This window comes from Harpia harpyja, chromosome 6 (genome assembly GCF_026419915.1).
Source record: "Harpia harpyja isolate bHarHar1 chromosome 6, bHarHar1 primary haplotype, whole genome shotgun sequence".
NCBI lineage: Eukaryota > Metazoa > Chordata > Aves > Accipitriformes > Accipitridae > Harpia > Harpia harpyja.
In genome coordinates this window covers 48,354,417-48,377,102 of record NC_068945.1, presented here as the reverse complement: position 1 = coordinate 48,377,102, position 22,686 = coordinate 48,354,417, and the positions used below count along the sequence as shown (strand labels likewise).

The following is a 22,686-nucleotide window of genomic DNA, read 5'->3' as shown; positions in this document are numbered from 1 at the left end:
GCCCCTCGCCCCGCAGGCGGGCGCATGGCCGCGGCGCTGCGCAGCGGCAGCCGCTTCCCTCGGCTGCTGGCGCCGGCGGCGGCGGGGCCGGGCGCGGGCCGGCTCGGTTGCCGGGGCGCCGCCATGCAGCAGCCCGCCGCTCTCCCGGCGCGGCCGGGCGGCCCCGAGGGCGGCGCGCAGGCAGGCGGCGGGGGCTGGCTGGGCGCGCTGCGCTTCGACAACCTGGCGCTGCGCTCGCTGCCGGTGGACGCCTCGGAGGATGGCGGGCCGCGGGCCGTGTCCGGCGCCTGCTTCTGCCGGGTGCGGCCCAGCCCGCTGCAGAACCCGCGGCTGGTGGCCATGTCGCTGCCGGCGCTGGCGCTGCTGGGGCTGGAGGCGCCCGCGGCCGATCGTGAGGCGGCGGAGGCCGAGGCGGCGCTGTACTTCAGCGGCAACCGGCTGCTGGCGGGCTCGGAGCCGGCGGCGCACTGCTACTGCGGCCACCAGTTCGGCAGCTTCGCGGGACAGCTGGGCGACGGGGCCGCCATGTACCTGGGCGAGGTGCTGGGCCCGCGGGGCGAGCGCTGGGAGATCCAGCTCAAGGGCGCCGGCCTCACCCCCTTCTCCCGGTAAGGCCCCGCGGGGCGGCCCGGCCCGGCCCGGCCCGGCCCGGCCCGGGGCCGGTGACGGCGGAACAGCCCGGTGAAGCTCCATTTTGGAGGAGCGGCAGCCCGCTGCCCCCGCGCCGAGCCCCCCCCCCCCCGCGTGGCGAGCTGGCTGTGCGGGGAGAGCGGGCACGGGCACGGGCTTCCCTGCCTGCTGATCGCGTTAGCGAGGTGCTTTTCCAGCTGGTTTTGTGCTGAGGATCGTCCCCCGAGGCAGAGGTCGCGTCGGAAGCCCTCGCGGTTGGGGGTTTTTTTCTGTCTCCCCTGCAGCAAGTGTAATGCTTAAATGCCGGAGAGGAAGGTGGCAGAGTTTTCCTCTGGAAAATAAGACTAACTGCATCTCCTTCAGGCGCTGCGTTACTTCTGTCCCTGGTTAGCCTCCTCTGAGGTTTTTCCCCCTTTAGGAGGACGCAGACCGTGAGAAAAGGGGACGGCAGTGTGTCATGGCCAGCTGACTGCTTGCTGCCGTGTTGTCCTCTGGCCTGCGCGAATGGTACCTAAAATGCGGGTGTTTGGTCTGTTTTTGCTGCTGGTCCCTCTGCCTGCTGCCAGCAGTGCCTTTCCTCCACCCTTCCCGGCTGTGGGAGGGAATGGTGGAAAAGCCCCCAAAATGGCATACTGACCAAACCCCTGCAAGGGATGGGTATCTTCATTAGTCAGTTTAGCCTGCACTGCTTTACATCTTCCAGGTCATTTTCCCCACTTGCATTTCCTGTATTTTCTGTTCCAGCTGTGCGCAGGCTGGCTAACACCTTAGTTTCATATGTGTGGTGCTCCGAAGGCCTTCTTCAGGTCTGTGAAGGTTAAGGAAATCACAGCAAAAATCCCAGATACGGTGGTAGCGTTGTAGGTCTGCGCTGGGCAGCAATCCTGCTTGCCTGTGGCTTCTGAAGTGCTGGGAATGTAGGCTGAGAACCACCTCCGCCTGTTCCGTTTACTTGATATCTATTAAATGAGCTAGTTTGCTATTTGCTGTCTGTTCAGGGTTTTTTTAATGCAACTGCCATGTGTGCCCGTATTTAGCACCCCATTTGTAGATTATTTACCCAGAAAGTTCCAAAATAATACTATTTTTCAAGAGGCATAACCGTAGCCATTTTATTAAGAGGAAACCAGTGACTTATTATGTAATAAAATAGCTAAACACGTCCTAAATTTTTAAATTTTTTGAAAGACTCTATTGCATCAATAAAAACAACAGAGTTAATGATTAGAAGGGATATGTGTAACTGGAAGGTTTATTTTCTTCTGTTATGTGTGGTCTTCATTGCAAGTGTGTTGTGTCCATCTGATTGAACTTTAACAGAAGTTGGAAGGTCCAGCTTTTGTTCTCAGATCTCCCACTACTTTGTTGTGCGACTGTGGACAGAGCATGTCACTTCTAGGCTTTTGTTTCTCCACTGCCATGGGGGAGACAGGAGTTCCTGCCTTTATAGCCTGAAAACTGTCCGTGTCTTCTTGTTGCAGACAAGCTGACGGTCGGAAAGTCCTGCGGTCAAGCATACGGGAGTTCCTGTGCAGCGAGGCTATGTTTCACCTAGGAATACCAACAACAAGGGCTGGAACGTGTGTGACATCCGACTCAAAAGTCATCCGTGACATATTTTATGATGGGAATCCAAAAAGTGAAAGGTGTACAGTTGTTCTGAGAATAGCTTCTACGTTTATAAGGTAGAAGCCTATTTTATTGGGTTTTTTTACTCTTTTAAAACCAAGCACAGCAGTCTTTTAAAATACAATTTTAAGTGTATTTTCGTAACGGCACCATTTGCATGTTTCTTGTTCTGGAGGCTTGGAACTCTTTTGTCGGGCTGTAGGAAGCTGCTCTTCTTGTCCAGCAGGTGGGATGAGCTGGTGTCTTTGCACACAGACAGATAAACACTAAGGATGCTAACCTGGTAGAAAGAAGAGCTCAGTTCTGGAGACCTCAGAAGAGGTTTTTCATGTTTATGCCTGCACAGAATACATGCTTTTTTTGATATTGGCAGTAGTGGTGGATTATAGCTCTACCCTTAATTCCAGAGTAGTGCTGATGTAGTACACTTGGGTATACTTTCCCTGCCTGAGAAGTGTATGAGGTTCCTGCTCTGACACAAAACGTTAGGAGTTGCAGGAAGTTGCATGGCTTCTTGTAAGGTAGCAGAATATTAGAGGAAGGTGAGGCATAAAGAATATGTGCATGCATGTGTATATATGTGTGCATCCCTGTGTGCGTGTATATATTTACATGTGGAAAAATCTTACATGCTTGATGTACAGTCTAGTATTTTAAATAAGTCCTGTTCCTGTATGTTTACTGAGGACAGGAATTTTTCTGTAGAAGTGGTTGTAAGAAGCTTTAACAAGCTGGTCTTCAGTACTGGCTGGGGTCTTGATCTGTCAGTTTAGTTACACGTGGATGTATGCGCTTCCTTGCGTTGAGTCACTGAGCCTCGCTAGGTTCAGTGTAGGAGTCTTGCAGGTCTTTTCTCTCAGTCAGTTGAAGGATTGGTGTTAAACTCAAAGAGATGATGTGGTGTTATTGCAACAACAGTTAATGTTTTTACTACATGTAATATCAAATGAAGTTAATAGTATCAGATAATACTACAATATGTTTGTATTGTTTTAAAACAGGTTTGGTTCTTTCGAAATTTTTAAACCTACTGATGAATACACAGGACGCAAGGGTCCCAGTGTTAACCGAAATGATATTCGAATACAGATGCTTGATTATGTGGTCAGCACTTTCTATCCAGAAATCCAGGAGGCTTATTCAGACAACAGAATTCAGAGGAATGCTGCTTTCTTCAAAGAGGTAAGAAAGATCAGGTTCTCTTCATAAATCCATAGCAGTCATCTTCAGGAACTTCATCTGCAAGCACAGGTCACTGTAGTCAGTTAAAACCTTGTATCATCCGATTGCCTGAGCTATTCTTTTCTTTGAAGAAAGTGCTCCTGATAGAACTGCTTATCGATGAAAGCAATGTTGATATCGATCAAGTCAATGAAAGCAGTTTAACCTTCTTAATAACAAATCATGATTTTTTTGCTCTGGGACAGCTTCCCAAGACTTGTCTCTGTTTGCTGAGAGTGTCTTGCACTACAAGGGGGAATTCTGGCCCTGACTGTCAGATGATGAGTTGATGGTACTTACAGCCACTTGCAAGGCATCGTCTTGCAAAATGTTGAGAACGTTAAGTCACTTTCTGACTCTCATTTTCCAAATTACTAACAGGAATGTTGACTGCAAATCACTTTTAACTTCAGGCTTTAGAATTGAAATGTTTAAAGGCAGTCAAGCCCTGGAAGGGCTTGCCTGAGGAAGTTGCAAAACCTCCAACTTTGGGAATGGTAAGATCAGGTGAGATAAATATGTCTTAGATGTGGCGTAGTATCGGTTCATTTTGCAGTGGCCCAGAGGAGAGGCTGGGTGACTTCTGAGAGACCCATTTTCAATTACTGTATAAATTTAGACCTGAACAATTACTGGCGATCCATAATAAAAATCAGAACTATAACATCAGTAAATGTAGAATTACTATATTTGTCTTCGAAGTAAAACATAGCTAAATTAATTGGTATCTGCACTTTATCTCCTGAATATACCTTTTGCCTCACTGTTGATATTGTATTGCTATTCTTGACATTGAATTTCTATTACTATATTCCTTTGTCTCAGTGAGCAAAGAAAGAATTTGGGGTAAGGGAATAAGATGCTTCTCTGTGTTTTAGTGATTAGTAGATAGTAATTCTACCCTTGCAGAAGGGTTCCAATTTGAAAGTACTGGAGAGCTATAATAAAGGCTCCTGTTTGGATCACCTGAAGTTCAAATAATGTTACAACCCAAGTAAGAAGGTTATAACTAGCCAGTAAACAGAATAATTAAAAAATACCACAGTCTAATACAGTTGACTAGTCTACGTAAAAGAAGTTGTGGTGCTTTGAAATCTGAACTGATCTGGTAGGGACTGAGGGAATGGCTGCAACATGACGCATGTTCATAACAGACCAGTAAGAGGTCAAAAGGCAGGCTTAAAGTCTGACATTCTCCAGATTTTGTGGGGTTTGAATTTGGGGGGGGTTGGGGTTTGGTTTTTTTTTTTTTGGTTGGTTGGTTTTGGGGTTTTTTGTTGTTGTCTGTTCTTTTACTTTAACACAACCTGTGCATACTTGGATTAGTTCTTCAAAAGCAAGCTGTGGCTTGCTCCACCACTGGGTGCCGAAGAGTTTGACTTCTCTGGACAGGCCTTTTGCATTTGAAGGCTTGGAGTTGATGAGGAGAACTGTGGCTTGTCACCCGCTGTGTGCATGTCCAGCTCTGTAGTTGATGGCATGTTTACTTTCTGATGGCAGAAAAGTCATGGGACTTGGGGATTTTTGTGGACATCTGTGTGTGCCCAGTCCTACCTCCTTCTGCTTTTGGCTGCTTTTCCTGGCCCAGTTACTGCTGGTTTCCTCCCCCCAGTACTCGCATCCTTTCCTTATTGCCCCTGTTGTCATTTTTTTTGTTTGTTTGTTGTGCTCCTCCTGCCTGTGCCTGTCTGCGCTCCGTGCCTGTGCTAGCATTGCCTCTTCACGTTTTCTATCCTCCTTAGTGGAGACTTCCCATATCTTTCTCCACCTGAAAAGCACCCCAGTCCCTTACCTAATTTGACAAACATGTCCCATCTTTTTTAATACCGGGGAAGTGCTGTCAGCTCAACTCTTAACGTGCTTTATCTTTCTTTTTGCACTGTGGAAGAAACAGAGGGAAAAAGTACAAGTGATTGCATTTGACAGCACTGTCTAGAAAGCAAACACCATTATCTGTACTGCTCAAATAATTTGTAGGTGTTATTTAAATGAGCATGTCCTTGAGATGGTGCTGTTATTTATGTATACACCATACTTGTTTTCTAGTATGGCTAGCAGTAGAAAAATGTGATCAAAAAGAATAAAGGTCAAAGTGAGTGCAAAGCTGTCTCTTTCTAATCAATGTACCCATCTTTGAGTGGTGCCCAAGCTTTAATTGCTTTCAGGTGTTCCTCATTAGCAGGATTTCTTTTTTACCAGAACACTGGCAATGCGTGATGGCATTCATACAAAGACATCCAGCAGTCATGAATTGTCTTACTGCTGGAGTGCTTTCATCCTAACTCTGGTGGCCAGGATTTTTTTTATTTTTAAGTTTTACTGTCTTCCTGGCACAGAGTCATTGTACAGGGTGTGTCTCCCTTACTGGTTTATGGTGTGCCAGTAATCAGTTTTGGACACATGTACCTGGCTGCTGACTGCCCCATGAAGTGGGGGGGAAATGGGTAAAGTACCTAATATGAGAATATTGTAAAGAGTAGGAAAAAAACCAAAGTAGAAACATGGGATCTCAAGGTGAACCGGAAGCTTCTGTTCCAAGCATCATTTGTGGGTTTTACTACCTGTCAGATTATCCCAGAGCAAGATTTTTCTAATTTTTCTTCCTTACCTGACTGCACGTGTTTAAAAAACGGAAAATGGAAAAATTCTGGGTTTGAAGACAGAGGCATAAAACTAACATTTCCTCTATTAACAAGATTGGTTTTTAAACCTTAATAAAATACACTTGCACTGCTGCCTGGAGAGAATAGTTGCTTTAAATTTCTGTACATTGGGAAGATGAGCTATGAAAGTAGTTTGGTTTAAAAGTTTTAGCTAATGGCTACATAAAATTTTTACTTGCAGCAATTCAGTAAAGTATTTAGAAATACCTAGGCTTATTTAAAAGCCAGGTTAGCTTCCTGAATTTTAGATTCCATAGGGCATATCTAGTGGTAATTGACAGGTGGGCTAATTTAATTAAATAACTAGAACTATCTTAAAATATTACAGTATTTATTTGAAGAATGGGGCACATGCAGTGATTGCAGTCAAGGATTCTATAACAATAACTCTCAGTTAAGTAATGGAAAAACTCTGGTGAAGCATGCATTCAGTGAAGAATTAAGAATTCTTGAAGAATAAAGAATTTAAATTAAGCATTTAAATAAAATTGTCATTCTTGGAAGATTTTTACTTAACCTTGTAGCTTTTTTCCACTCCCGGCAAACTGAGGGAAGTGCTTGTCAGTGCTAAAACTTGTTAGCAGGGAATAATTTTTTTGTGTAAACCACTTACCTTCCTGTAAATCACTCCTATATGCCCATTAAACCAAAAGACTTACTTTACATTGGGCTTTGTTGCATATAGTTAAATTTTATTCCTTAGACTTCGCTTATGTTTTCTCCTGCCTGTAGTTAAAGGGTCTTTAAAACTAGTAGTAAACAAAAGAATATATTTGTATGATGACTAGAATAGCACACAAGTCTAGTGTCAAACAGTTTACCTTATTTCAGTGCTCTGCCTCCAGTATGTTTTAAAGCTGTCCAGTTGACTTGCAAGTCAAGCACGGAAGGAAGGAGGAGGAGGCAAACAGGGCAGACCGAGAAACAGGGCAGTTACTAACAGGAAGAGAGAGGCAAGCTGTCCTTCACGATATTTGTGTGTATGGCATACTGCCAGAATCTGCTTCCATCGGAGCTGTAGAAACATCAGTTCAGACTAGGAAATGCTTGGAAATATATGAATGTATTGGAAATACATTGTGTTGAAAAAGAAAGAAAAAAAAAATTTCTCTTTTAGATAACAAAACGGACAGCAAGATTGGTTGCTGAATGGCAGTGTGTTGGGTTTTGTCATGGCGTGCTGAATACAGATAATATGAGCATAGTTGGACTAACCATTGACTACGGCCCTTTTGGATTTATGGACAGGTCAGTGTGGCATAATTATTTGAAATGTGCATATGTATTTGCGATATAGAACAATCCTGATGTTCACGATTGTTTTAATATTTTAACTCTAAAGTAGATTTATGAACTCTCTTTATGGCAAAGTAGATTGTTAGTTCTAGTTGTCCTGTAATTCTTCTTTTCAGCTTCTTTTTAACTGTATTCACAACATCTCTAACTGTTAGACTGTTCTTGTAGCCTTTGGGGTTTCTCAGTGTTTGAGAGGGCAGGAAAATATGTAATGAGGTAACTTTGGGAAAAGAATCCAGAAGGAGTGTTCCCTTTTGAATTTTTTAGTTTCCTAGAGGAGACTTAAATAGGAAAAAATAATACTTCTCACAGTATTGGTGTCCAGATAACTGGAAGAATGCTAACTATTTCTTCATTTGTAGATATGACCCTGAGCACATTTGCAATGGTTCTGATAATACAGGGCGCTATGCTTATAACAAGCAGCCAGAGATTTGCAAGTGGAACCTGGGGAAGCTTGCTGAAGCTCTAGTTCCAGAGCTGCCCTTGGAAATAAGTGAACTCATCCTAGAAGAGGAATATGATGCAGAATTTGAGAAACATTATTTGCAGAAGATGAGGAAGAAACTAGGCCTAATCCAGCTGGAATTAGAAGAAGATAGTAAGCTGGTGTCTGAACTCCTCGAAACTATGCATCTCACAGGTTGGTGAAGACCACAGAAGGTTATTATTTAATAGCCCATCAGTATCTATATTCAACCCAAAATGTAGTTTATATCTTGACCTTACAAGAAAGCAGCCTTGTGTAACTACATTGTCATCTGAGAGAAGAACAAAAGACTGAAAAATAATTATTTTCTTGTGAACTGTGAGGCGGTTCTTGGCTTACACAGGGCTCCCCTATCTCACATCGGCACCCCTGCTGAGGGAGCAGTTTATTTGCCTCTTTAGAGCGGTGACCTGTATACTGCTGCGGGGGGGGAGTTAGAAAGGAGGTATGGGACTTGTTTTCCTGCTGATTTATTGGTTGCATTACTCATAGAATTCACTTTTTCAGGTGGAGATTTCACAAATATTTTCTACTCACTGAGTTCATTCTCAGTAGACTCCGATCCATCAAAATTGGAGGATTTCTTAGACGAGCTTACAAGTCAGTGTGCTTCTGTGGAAGAACTGAAAGTTGCTTTCAAACCACAGATGGATCCAAGGTAATACTCTTCTTTCCTTAAATGCTTTTGGCCTGTGCTTTTAGTTTCACTATAACCATAATGAACTCTGCATGCTATGTAATATTTGACTAATTTTAAATTTGGAAGTCTCGCTGTTAAGTAGATGCATCGTGATCTACAGCAGTGCAATTTCTTGTGTATTTTTTGACTGGTGAATGCTCAGCAGCGACTTGCAGAAGTTGGCTCTTGGGCTAAAGCTGTCTGAGCTTTTGTTTGGTCCTTTTTTTTTTTTCTCTCCGCTGTCTCTGCTGACTAAGGCTGTGAGAGTGCCAGATAGTGAAGTGATACAGAAATATTTTATAGAAGAAATGGATTTGAACAGTAATGCTACTGTGTTCTGCCAATGTACTGTCCGCAAATAATGACTTTCAGCCACCAATGTTCTGGGCTAAGTATAACCTAAATGGACACGTCAGGCTCTGAAAACTGTGTGGTGCTGTCCATGTCCCATTTGATGGGCCACGTTCTGCAGTCCAGCTACTCTGGGCGTGGAAAAATAGTAAGTTTTGTTCAACTGCTGCTTATAACAGTGACTGCAGCAGTTTTTTGCTTTTTGGAGCGGTGGAAAACGGAATGAGTGTGATCCATTAATTTGTCACTTTTTTTCCTAGCATTTTCCCAGATGGGGGAAAAAAATTTTGGATACGTTTTTTTTCTCCTCTCTCTCTGTTTAATAAGTGTTCCATGAAGATAACTAACCTACCAAATTTTTCAGCTTTTTCTGTGTGTTGATATCACAGTTCACAATTTGCAGAAGGTAGGGAGTTAAGAAAACAGACTGGTGTGAAACTTGTTCATACAAGTTTGGTGTTATGCCAAGATGGTTGGCTGTAGCCTTTTATCATTTTGGAGATATTACCAGTTATTTAAGTTTTTGTGATGATACACTAAAACGAAAGGCAAAGAAATTAAGGTGGTGGATAGTGCTTATTTAATTGTTTGAGATTTCAGCTACTTTGAAATTGTAGGCAGATATCATGCAATATGAAGATAACTTGTGTGATAGAGATGAGAATGTTTTTTTAAACACTGCATTCAGGCTTGGAGGAATGTGAAAAGTAGCTATAAATCGTGATACGGATATAAAGCTTTGGAGGGGAATAGTACTGTGTTAAAGTAAGTGCATAACTTTTTTTATCACAGCACTTGGATATCATAGAGCTGGGCATGTCAGGTGCACGAATCAGATTTGGATAGTACTTTATATAAACTCATAAATCAAAGCACCTAGGTTATCTCTGCTTACTAAAAGTAGGAAAATCTGATATAATGAGTTGTCTGTTTTCAGGACAGGGAATAATGTTTCTTTTCTCCTTTGTTCATAAATGCATTCATAGAAGGAAATGAAAATACTTAGTGTATTTTGATAAACTGCAACTTACACTCTTTGTTTTTTTTTTTTACTTTATGCTCTAGCGCAGTTATTAATCCAGGAAAAATAAAAGTTAGCTAACACAGTATTGAAAAAGAAGGTGAAGCTACTGTACAACACCAGCTAACACAGTCAAATGTAAAAAGATACAACCCTAGTCAAACTCACAGCAAAACAGCTGGGATACTGCTAGGTATTTATTAGAGCAAAGCAGTTCTCATTCTTTGATTCAGACTGGCTAACTAAAAAAATTTAAATAAGCAAACTGTTGTCTCATGTGACCTAAATGAGGTATCTTTCCCCATATCATTCAGGTTTTTATTAGTACTGGTAAGATTAGTAGGTGTTAGATCCTTATTCTGCATGCTGTTACAGTATTAAAGTTAGGAAAAGAAACTAAAAAAACCCCCAAACTATGGATTCTGTATTATCTGGATATGTAAGTAAGATCAAACTCCTTATTTCAAATTCCTTTCAAAGTTCCCAGGGTATTTTGATGAGAATTGTACATCTAAACCCAATTGTTAATTCTGAAAATCTACTGTCTGCACTGTATGTGCCACAGGAATGTGAATAAATGCACTGAATAAGGGGGAAGGAACAGTAAAATTAGCATAACTTATAATAAAAAATTGTTCTGTTAATTATGAATTACTGTTATTTAACCTCTCTAGTGAAAATCATAGGTTATTTTGAATGTTTTCATATCTACTTTATGGTTGCAAAAAGATGGTTCTTGACAGGCAGCTCAACTTTAATGTGTTTGTTCCTTTTGTTCCCAGACAACTGTCAATGATGCTAATGTTGGCTCAGTCTAATCCTCAGCTGTTTGCATTAATTGGAACAAAAGCTAATATAAATAAAGAATTAGAACGCATTGAACAATTCTCTAAACTGCAGCAGTTAACAGCAGCTGATTTACTCAGCAGAAATAAGAGACACTGGAAAGAATGGCTGGAGAAATACAGGTAAGGTTTCTCAGTATTCATAGCTGTGTATTTTATTTCTGCATTTTATTTGAGAACAATGTGCCTGTCTCACGGAAAACACCCTGTCTCAAAGTATATAGATTGGGAGGGACGCGGAGGGCATGCAACTCAGAATATTAACTGCTGCCAAGATCAGCATCTCTGTTGCTGTGAAAGTTCAAGGGCATATTTGTATTTTGTTTACTAGATTTGGAGGAGGCGTGGGGGTATAGAAATCACCTAGCATCAAATCTAGTATTAAAAGTGCTTCAAGAACGTTGATGTGGATTCTAGCAGAGACTAATTTCAGTTGTGAGCTTTTAAGTGCTCAGTAACTACTATTTTATCCTTTTAAATTTTTTTTCTGAAAGAAAAATCTATGTATTAATACAGAAAGCAAGTAGAAGTATTCTTAATCAAAGACTAACTGTAAAAGAAATCACGGCCAGGAAAAAAATGTCCAGACTATTCTAATAGGCATAAATTAAAAATCTAAAAACTTAGTGTTAGCAGGAGTTTTTTAATAAAGAAAACCCCTTAGCAGAGCATCAGTTGTTTCTGCTGTGTGGATTAGTCAGGACTCCTTTCCTCACATGGCTGCCTGTGATCTTGTTCTCCAGTGGGGCTGAGAGTTTTAGCAGGTGTTTCTGCTAAAAGGTAGATCAAACTACCTCAGCTGTATTGCATCCCTTTACTTTTCTCAGAACATCAAAAGCTTTAGCCAATAAACAAGTGTAGAAATACTTAAAAGACAAGATCTGAATGTGATGGGTTTTGCAGAGCAATGCAGGACAGACCGTGCACCGGTGTCTCAGTCTGACTTCTCGGAGAATATGCAAGGTGTGCCACTTCCTTGAGCCTTGTGAGGACCTGCTGACGGTCTGTAATGCTGCTTTTAAATGAAGTGGCGTTTTGTATTTTGTTGCGCTGTATTTTATAAACTGAAAGTATTATAGGTGATGTGGTATTTATTAAGAACTGTAAACTAAGGATCTCAAGGCAAGGAGACATGTCAACTCTTACATGTGATTCTTGATCCAAACCAGTTGTTTTCACTTGCTTAATTTCAGAGTCCGTTTGCAAAAAGAAATAGAAAGTGTTAGTGATGCTGATGCCTGGAACACTGACCATGTGAAGGTTATGAATTCAAACAATCCAAAATATATCTTGAGAAATTATATTGCCCAGAATGCCATAGAAGCAGCTGAAAATGGGGATTTCTCAGAGGTATGTTATTACTACTTAACATCTCTCTAGGTTTGCATGGATGTGTAGTGGTGCTGTTGATAACTGACATTATGCTAGGAGAGATTCACTCTGGCATCTCGGGCAGTAAGGGGACTGGGAATTTACTGTACAGAAGGGCTGTATCGTTTTTGAGGGAGCTGTAATTTTAATGACTGCAGAACAAAGAAAGGAATGGAAAACCTGAATCTGAACTTCACCAGCTTTTGTAGGGTGATCCCAGGACAAGACACTTACCCCTGCTTTTACTGTCTTCAGAATGGTGTTTACCTTGGAAGGCAGTTGGGGATTAATTCATACTTGTTCCTTGCTGTGTGTTGTCTTTTAAAACTTAACAGCTCTTACCTGTGGAGTTCAGCATGTAGATTTTTACGTGCAGAATATGGGAAAATTAATTTATTTCGAGAAATGGCATAAGAACTTGTATTTTATACTTGCATTTCAAGTTATTTGAGCTTGAGTTCCATACAGATACAAACTCAGCCAGTTATGATTTTACAGTTTTCAGCTTATTTGATACGCATATTGTTCATATATTTAATACTTTGTTTGTCTGCAGTTCGTGTATTAAATACAATATACTCGATCATTATTTGGTGTGAGGTTCTTCTCTACATCATTTTGCCTTTACTTTCTAAATTCTCATAACCATGCTATGTTTTCTCTCTAGGTAAGAAAGGTACTGAAACTCTTGGAGAATCCATTCCAAGAAGCAGAAGATCTCAGGGAGGTAAAAGAAGATGCAGAAGAAGAGGGAGCAACTGCTACAGCAGCTGCTTGTGCTCAGGAGACCAGAAGCAGACTACCATATTGCAGTAAACCTCCACTGTGGGCTTCAGAGCTCTGCGTTACATGATCTTCATAACTGCCTTGTTTAGTTTTTTGCTGTAAACTGAAGACTCTGATCCTCCTTCAGCAGCGAAGAATTCAGCAAGGCAAACATCGAAGTGCTATTAAGTTATTGAAACAACCCTACATTTGGATGCATCTGTAACAGTCTTCAGCTGTGCTTCATTTGAAGCAATCACGGATCATTGGAACAAACCCATGACAGTTGACAGTCCATATACATCAGTAATTTAAATGTTTTGAGACTGAAAGTCTTGTCTTTATTTATACCGCACTGCAAGTAGAAAGCAATATTTTATGTTGAGGCAGGCTGAATTTTGAACATCCAAATGGAGTTGTTATTATGTGAAGACAAAAATAGCAAGTCGGGAATCTGATCTGTTTTTGTCTGATGTCTTAACTAATAGTACTTCTAACATTTATTTACTGCTTTCTTTATGCAGGGACTTTTAGTCCTCTTTAATGGAGGAACAGATTCAGTGTTGCTTGTTTGAAGCTATGTTTCATTTAATTAAGTAGTTCATTTCTTGTGAACCTTCAGATTGCTATTTAATCATTATCTATTTTCAGAGAATTTGTGCAGGCTAGGGTTTGGGGCAAGCAATTGATTTTTTTTTTTTTTTTTTTAAATTAAGAGCAGAATTAAGGGAGACTATATACATTTGCACTTGAAAATCTTGGTGATAAAGTTTATTCAGGTTCAGTATGTTTGCATACAACACATGTAAATATTTACTAAAATCATGGGTGGTCTGTAAGCCAATTCACTGGGGCAAGGTCAGTTAGCCAAATTGGTGTGAACCTTAAACTACCCCAGTACTCAAGTCCAGGTTCATTGTCTATTTATTTGTGTGCTCTTAGCAGAGTGTCCTTGTACGAGAAGCGTGCAGGTGGGGTACCTGTTTGTTCACGCTGGTCAATGGGATTCTTCCATTCCCATTCTGGTCTTGAACCATTTAGTTTGCTTCCATGGTCTTTGAGAATCTGTATGCTGAAAGTTGCCGTTCAGGAACATGCTATTTGAGCTTGTGTAAAAGATAATAGAGGATACGGGAGGAGGATGGGAGCTGACTTGCACTATTGATAGTGTTTCAGTTGAGGTTTCAGGGGAAAGTTGGTTGCCATTATTGCCACATCAGCAAAAATAAAAGTTGTTCCATAGTTATTACTTAGCTTTCTGAACTGCTTTCTAAAGGACCCTAGTACTGGTTCAGATGCCTGAAATCTTCGGAAAAGTTTGGTTTAACGCAGAGGTTTCTCTTTTCCAAAGAGACCATCGTCTTACCCTGTGAGTTGAAGTGTACTCTAGTAAATTCTTCCTCCACTCCTGTGCGAGCTCGGTATTAGCTCAGGTTGAATTGTGCTCTTTTAAGTCTTCCTCAAAATACAAGCTATCAAAAACCAGAACAGTTGGGCTACTGCTTATAAATCTGTACTAATAATCAATTTGTCTTCCTTGCTGCCGCAGTAAATAGGTGATGCTTTGAATGTAAACATTCATTCTGTCTTGCCTTTGACCTGGAGAAACTGATGCCAAATAATGATTTGTGACAAACTAGAATCTCTGACAAACGTGGCACTTTCTGTGTTGTTTTGGAGTCCTTACAGAAAAGGACAAACTTGAAGGTGTATTTACCTAGTCCATGGAAGAATGGTGTCATTGAAAGAGGAAGTACGTTGAAGAAGTGGACAACAAGTAATGCTAGCCGGTACAGCTGGTTGTCTTCTAGAAATAATCCATTCTTGTAGGAGTTCAAGACTTTCATCAGGGATTACCCTTCCTCTGAGCTTGGGGGTACTGGAACCAAACCGTTTAATGGAAACTTCAACAGAAAGTCAATGCTGGGTAAAAAGGACTGCACCGGGGAAGGGAAGTGTGCTGGCAGTTTGAAAGACGCTTCAAACATACCCCTGACAAATTTGCAGAACCAGTGGTCTCTTATGGTGTGTCTGGTCCAGAAGGGAGTAATGGGGGGGGAAGTTGCTCCAAGCTGATCAGCATAACTCGGTGCTGATTTTGTTTCTCAATTTATATCTTTCCTTTTGGGAGGCAGAGGGGAATAGTGTTCTGGAGGAGCCCTGCCCAAGCTTTTGGCACAACAGAATGGTCTAAAAAGTAATGATTTTACACCATACCTAAAGGATCAAGTATTTTAATGGCATTCTGATATTAATTTGGGGGGGTGAGTAGATCTCTATTAATAATGGTATGAAGGAGGAGAATGGTATTATAACCATGTGTTTGGACATAGGAGAACTCAAATTAACTACCAAATTATTTTGCATATAAAGATACAAATTATTTTGCACCTATAATGCCGAAATCATGGAGAGAGAGATACTTTGAAATAATTTGCTAGTGGTTTTGTCCTTAAAAAGGGAAATTGAATGTAACAGTGAGGAATGAAAATGTGGTGGTGGTTCCTGCTAAATACATTATTTGCTTACATACAGATCAAGTGCAAGAGGTCTAGAAAGCTTGAAATGATGAATGCAGACCCTTGGTGTGGCTGCTTTGGTGTGCCACTCAGTAAAGTTATATTTGTAATAGATGCAGTATGTTCACCAACAGATAGAAGAAATACTAAAGAGGGTATTCACATAGTCTAACTGCGCTGACATTCAACTGCTCAGTTTCTCGGTGCATGCAATAATATCGATGCTTTGTATTTGAAGAAGTGTGATGGTCAGAAGCCAAGTGGAATGCTTGTGCTCTTCAGCACTCTCATTTCAAAAGGTGGGTAGTAGTTCCAGCTCTGATGATAGTGAGTTTCTTCTGTTCTTGTTCCTGGAGCAGTGTGGAAGCAGGAGGTTGTTCAGGACAGTTAGACCAAATTTTGTCCAGGTAAAAACTTTATCTCTTAGCTCAGTTCTTCAGAGAAAAGGGAATACACCTTGTAACCTTTGGGAGTCTAAATACTTGAATCATAAATTGCTTCTTGATTTTTTTACAGCTTGTATTTGCAGTAGGTAAACCTGAAAATAATGTTTCTTATTGGTCAAATATTCTGCTTGTTTAAAAGCCATGAACTTGTGCTCAAAATGAATTGGCGGCTCTTCACATCAACAGCTTTCTGTGGAAACACCTCGATTAGACTTAGTCTGTGGCTATACAGCCTGAACTACTCTTGCATAAAAGCAAGTGGTACCCAGATTACAAAATTGAAATAGGAAGCTCTTGGAGACATGTCTCCGGGTAGTCTCACATAGTAGTGGGACTCCTCTCGTGACTTTATAAGATTTCACCATAACTGCTTCCTGAGCTTGTAAATCTACAATTACTGAATGTTTTACTGTCAGCTCTCACTTTGGAATGTTTTATGGGTTGGGGTTTGGGCGGGGGTTGTTTGTTTGTTGTTGTTTTTCCCAAACAAGTGCTATGTCTTTCTTTGATTCTTTTATTAAAAAAATTAAAAATGCAATTTTAATATTCTTGTTCATGCCTGTTTCCTGAAAGAGTTTTGCTGTTAACCATACTGTTCGCAGACTTCATTTCTTTAGCAGTATTTGCTCTGTGTTCAAATCAGATGGCCAGGTCGTATCACAGAAACCTTACTTTGTATTTTTTGCAGTGTTTTCTGAGGAGTGAATTATCACAGGTACGGTCTCCTGCCTTGCCAGCAATTCTGGTAGTATGCTTGGAGCAAGGTAAGGACCCTCACCTTTTTCAAAGAGAAACCTCCCTCTTAGTTACTTGGCTGTAAGACCTATGCTGATACCTCTTTAATTCCAGTGATGTAAGGAAGAATAAAACCCACCACCTGATGTCAACAGATACAGGATGTGATTTTAAACTCTGCTTACAGAAACAGGCCTTTGGGTAGAAAGCGAAGATGCATTTTGGTTAAGTTTATTTAAACTGGATTGAGTAGTTTGTGCAGATTTTTTTTTTTTCCAGAGATCTCAGTGATATCATAGAGAATGGGACTCTTCAGAGTGGGAAAACATCTAGTATGGAGCATGTTGGATGAGATGAGGTGGATGCCCTGGCATGTGGCCCTGTTGCAGATGAGGAAATAGTGTATCAGGATCTAGCAATCTGTAAATTGGCTCTGCAGTGTTTAGGGCCGCCTCCTACTCCTGCAGCCTGTGAGTACAGGGGACTTCACTGCGAGCTGTGCGGGCCCCCAGGCTCAGGAAGGAATTCATTGGTGAGGATCACTCTCCGCTTACTCCACAGCTAGTTACTGGCAGAGCCAAGGGGTTTATGTAGTCCCACACTTGGCTTTAAACCAAAACCTCATTAACTGTTTTAACTGATTACTTGTGTTGTTTATGGCTTCCTTGAGTAAAGCTTATGCCTTCTCCTTGGGGGGGGGGGGGGGGGGGGGGCAGAGAAAGGAGAAATGTGGGTTTGAAGGGGAGAAATACTTGTACTGGCAGCCAGAGGAGCGATGGTGTGTACTTGTTCTGAGCCCTGGTGGTGATGTAGTAAAAAACTGGTTCTGGTCAGAGTAGCACAGACTATGTGTGGTGTTGCATAGGAGAGGCAGAGAGAACTGGGTTTCTTCAGCCTGAGGAGAAGGCTAAGGAGAAATGCCTTGCTGTCTACAGCAGCTACTGGGAGAGTGTAGAGAAGGTAGAGGCAGACTCTTCTCAAGGGAGCACCGTAATAGGATGAGAGGCAATGAACAGAGTTGCAACATGGGAAACTGAGTAGATACAATATTTTTTCCACCATAAGGGCAGCTAAACTTTGAAACAAGTTGCTCAGAGGTGGTAGCATCTCAATCCTTGGTGATCCTCAAAATGTCGCTAGAGCAGGCTGCTCAGGGCCTTGTCCGGTTGGACCTGCGTTAAGCAGGGATTGGACGAGATGACTTCCAGAGATCCTGGCCAACCTGTGTTACTCTGTGACCGGCTTAGTGCAGTTCAGTGCAGGGGTTCTTACCTTTTGGAAGATCTCACCTGGGGACACTGGCAGCAGCTGATTGCCCTCTGGGGCCTTGAATGCTACAGCAGGTTCAGAGGAGTTTGTTAGCTGGAGTTCTGCACGGCTCTTCATTTGTGCTGTGCTTGGCCACCCAGATCCTCACGCAGTGGGATTTGTTTGCTTGCAGACTAGGTCAATACAGAAAGGGGACAGATTATAGCATGGAGGAGGAGATGGAAAAGTGCTTTTTAGGTGATACTAAAAGTAATGAGTAATTTGTTCTGCTGATCAATTTGGAATGTTGAGAAACATCTTGAGGTATTGCTTGAGTGCTACCCAGCTCTGACATAGCTCACTTTTCCACCCAAATACAGTTGTGGCTCCTCAGGGTGCTTCAGCTGGGGTCAGTCTCCACACTCCAAAGTATCTGTTGAACAGGGTTGTTTCTGGTATTCTGTATTTCAGTTTATTTGTCTGTGATGGAGGTGGGTTTAGGCCAAACCTGCTGCTTGTCCCTTTGCATGGAGTGCATCCAAGCAAAGGGCTGAGGCAACCCGCAGGGTCCACTGAAAGAGCAAATTCAGGCCTGTTATCCTGAATTTGCTTTGTCAGATCCATGCTTCACAGATTTGAGTGTGTATCTCCATACGGCGTCCTTCATTAGATCACACACCACCACACACTCCGTCTGCTCAGTTATGCTAGATTGTGTTCAAGCAGCCACAATGCCCTTTCTTAGCAGACCCTTCAGCTCTGTTACACAGATGGCAGCTTTACCTCTGACCAGAGTCGATACGAGACAGGTAGAGGCAGTAACCTCCACTTGCCCCTCCAGAGCCAGGTGATAGTTGAGGGTAATAGATGTAAACCCAACAGGAGGGTTTCACAATGCTATCACATCTGGTATAAGATCATACAGTCGAGGCTACATTCTAAATAATGCAACCAATACCTATGTTACATCTTCTTTTCATTTGGCTTTATGCTTCATGCATTTACAGTGGGAGGTTTTTTTGTGTGCAGTGGCAGTTCTCAGTTGCCCTCAACTGTATAAAAATGTTGCATTTGGTCCCCCCGCCACCCTTAGCACCTCTATTCTCCCCCACCCCCAAATCAGCCTTACAACTGGTGGATGCAGCTGCCCTCTGACCTGGGACAGGTACCATGGCACATACATCAAAGGACACGAGGGGTAGTGATAAACTTCCAGACAGGCATGAGTATAGACCGTCTATTCTTCTGTGTGTAATAAATAACCAATCATGCAGTTTTTATAGCAACTGCCTAATTAACAGGGGAGCAGAAACCCAAGGGGAAAAGTCATGCTTATCTGTCTCTGTAGCCAAGGCATGCCAAAAATCTGAAGCTCTGTAATGTTCTTCCCTCCCCCTGCTGCTGTTCTGGCTGGGCAAGGACAGTGCCGCAGCACTGCAGAGCTCTTGCTAAGCCTGTGTGTTCAGCAGGTAAACCCAGAGGTGAGATTTAATGATACTTTGTGCACATATAAGCATAAACATTTTTAGTAGGCTAAGCTGACCTACAAAGCTTATTTCATGTGTTTTCTATTCTGGAGTTGATTTTTTAAAAAAAAGAAGTAGACATTTTAGTACAGTAGAACAATAGATATTTAAATAGCATTTGCTTCCATTTTTCTTTTAAAAAAAAAAAAGGTTGCACAAAGAAAGATTAATACTATTACCATTTTTCAGGTGGAGAATCTAAAGCACTGAGAGATTGATTTCACTGATGATGGCAAAGCTGTGCTGGCTCCCAGGCCTGGCTGGTGACTGAGCAGGTTTTCCATCCCCTGAGCAGCAACCTGTTGTGGTGAGTGAGCTGTGCACAGAAATGAAAAGGACCCTGGGTTGATGTTGTGGGCAGGGGTAGGGGTCAAAGGCAGCTTCTACCTCCTCAGCCCTGACGGTCCAAGCAGCTGCGTAGGGATGCTGGCTGGCTGCGTGGGTGCTTCTGTCTGGTCCTCTGCCTTTCCTCAGTGGCTGTCAGACAGGAAACCTCATATCTGAAATGTTCTTTTTGTGAGTTAATGAATTCAGCGCCAAGACTGGCATTACAACACTCCTGTTTTGTGAACTGGCTGCTCCCCTCTGTTCTCTCCGACCACAGCCAAAAACCAAAAGGTGATCGATCCACCTTTAAGTCTTCCTAGAATTGGAGATAGCAGATCCTCCATCACTCAAATCCATACGAAGCCAGGGCAAAAGAAGGTGAAGGAGGGAATGCCCTTCAGCTGCCCCTTACAGGCCCCATAAACTGGCAGTTGTGTAGGTCCTTCATCCTTCTGCCTTTAATTAGGAGTTACCAGTGCCAAGGTGTGGATCAAAATTCTAATTTGTAAATGTTTCTGGATGACTTTCAGTCCACTGCACTCAAAAGTTTTAGTGTGCAGAAAAGCAGAGAGCTACTAAAACCGTTTCTATACTGAAGTGCTCATGCAACACCGCAAAGTTGAAAATACACATTGGTTTTTCTAGTTAGAGGTCACTCTTGGTATTTCCTAACTCCCTTTCTAAACAAGCAGTATTTTCCAAATCAAAATTAATTTTACTTTGTGCAGTGTCTGGAGAGGATGGAGTTAACGTTCTTCACAGCAGCCTGCATGGAGCTGTGTTTTGGATTTGCAGCTAAACCGGGTCTGATGATAACACAGCAGTGTTTTGGCTATTGCTGAACAGTGCTTGCACAGTGTCAAGGCTGTCTCTTCCTCTCACTCTGCCCCCGCCCAGGGGGTAGGCGAGAAGTTGGGAGGGGGACACAGCTAACCTGAACTGGCCAAAGGGCTACTCCATGCCTTATAGCATCATGCTCAGTAATAAAAAGGGGGGTGGTGGGGTGTTCTTCATTTCCATACTTTGCTTTTTTTTGTTTTTAAAGACTTTTCTGTAAGGAAGCAGGTCATCACTGCAAGACTGCACCTGAAGTCTTAACTTTGCTGCTAGATTTTTTCACGAGGTGCATCAAAAAGGATGAATTTGGTAAAATGATCAGCATACAGAGTTCCAGATGAGGACAGGGACTGTGATGCAAACAAATTCAAACAGTGGCATTTAAACTGAATCAAAAAGATCACAGAATAGTTGAGGTTGGAACAGATCTTTGGAGATATAGATAGTCTAATCCAACCCCCCAAATAGATCACTATCTTTATAAAAAATGTTTTAAAATTGCAAGTATGAAGATGGCAAGAGCATAGGGAATTAAGAAAAAAATAAAGCACTTAAATTTAATAATTTGAAGAGAAACTATTTGTTCCTTGTCAGTTTAGTCTATCTTTTACCAAGCGGGTAAGGAAGTATGCTACAAACGTAGCAATGGCAGGCTAGTTTTATAACACCAGAGAAGAGAATCTTGCATTAGTATACAGCGGGATGATGAGGAGCAGTACTCACGGCTTGCATTTGAGAAGTCTCTGATTTTTAGCTATTGCTAATCTTGCTCTTCTTTTCCTGCATCATAGAGGACTCCTTTAGAAGTCAACGGGGAGAACGCTGCTCCTCTTGTATAATGGTACCTGGAGTTTAATTTAGGTGCTCCAAATCACTTTTTCTCTCTTCCCTCTTTCTACCCTCTTTTTGCTGCCTATGTCAATGGCCAGTGAAAGCACTTCAGGCATTTCAGAGCTGACTGCAAGTAGGCAGTGTCATCTTCCTCCAGTTACGCTGCGTTCATGGGAAAGCTAAAACTTTGTCTTTCTAGTTACACTGTCGTGCCAAGCTCCAAGGTCCCAAACATCAGCTACTTGCTCCCTGTAGAAGCTGCGTGGCTGCTCTCTAGTGGGGAGTCAGGCATCAGGACAAGGCATTGGTCTGCAACAAAAGGCAAGCTTGCACATACACACCTGGCCTTATAATCATGAAATCATAGAATGGTCTGGGTTGGAAGGGACCTTAAACATCACCAACCCCAGCTGTCCCTCCCCTCCCCCCCCGCCATGGGCAGGGACACCTTCCACTAGACCAGGTTGCTCAAAGCCCCATCCAACCTGGCCTTGAACACTTCCAGGGATGGGGCATCCACAGCCTCTTGGGGCAACCTGTTCCAGTGTCTTGCCACCCTCACAGTAAAGAGCTTCTTCCTAATACTTAATCTAAATCTACCCTCTTTCAGTTTAAAACTGTTACCCCTCATCCTATCACTACACTCCCTGATAAAAAGTCTCTCCCCATCTTTCCTGTAGGCCCCCTTTAAGTACTGGAAGGCTGCTGTAAGGTCTCCCTGGAGCCTTCTCTTCTCCAGGCTGAACAACCCCAACTCTCTCAGCCTGTCCTCATAGGGGTGATGCTCCAGCCCCCTGATCATCTTCATGGCCCTCCTCTGGACTTGCTGGAGCGGGTCCATGTCTGTCTTATGTTGGAGGCCCCAGAGCTGAATGCAGTACTCCAGGTGGGGTCTCATGAGAGCAGAGTAGAGGGGCAGAATCACCTCCTTGGACCTGCTGGCCATGCTTCTTTTGATGCAGACCAGGATATGGTTGGCTTTCTGGGCTGCAAGCGCCCACTGCTGGCTTATATTCAGTTTTTCATCCACTAATACCCCCAAGACCTTCTCCGCAGGTCTGCTCTCAATCCACTCATTGCCCAGCCTGTATTTGTGCTTGGGATTGCCCCGACCCATGTGTAGGACCTTGCACTTGGCCTTGTTGAACTTCATGAAGTTCATACGGGCCCACCTCTCAAGCCTGTCAAGGTCCCTCTGGATGGTATCCCTTCCCTCCAGCATGTCAACTGCACCACACAGCTTGGTGTGGTTGGCA

General features: G+C 42.6%; 1 protein-coding gene across 1 annotated transcript; it reads left to right on the top strand.

Annotated features, from left to right (window-relative positions):
- The first annotated feature begins 97 nt into the window (after positions 1–97).
- Positions 98–16,472, top strand: SELENOO (selenoprotein O). The gene is made up of 9 exons (XM_052790866.1): positions 98–608; positions 2,112–2,315; positions 3,261–3,441; positions 7,261–7,391; positions 7,802–8,082; positions 8,437–8,587; positions 10,763–10,948; positions 12,019–12,175; positions 12,864–16,472. Exons 1-9 carry the CDS (start codon positions 124–126, stop codon positions 13,056–13,058), a joined length of 1,971 nt encoding a protein of 656 aa, XP_052646826.1. The 5' UTR covers positions 98–123; the 3' UTR covers positions 13,059–16,472.
- Positions 16,473–22,686: the final 6,214 nt, after the last annotated feature.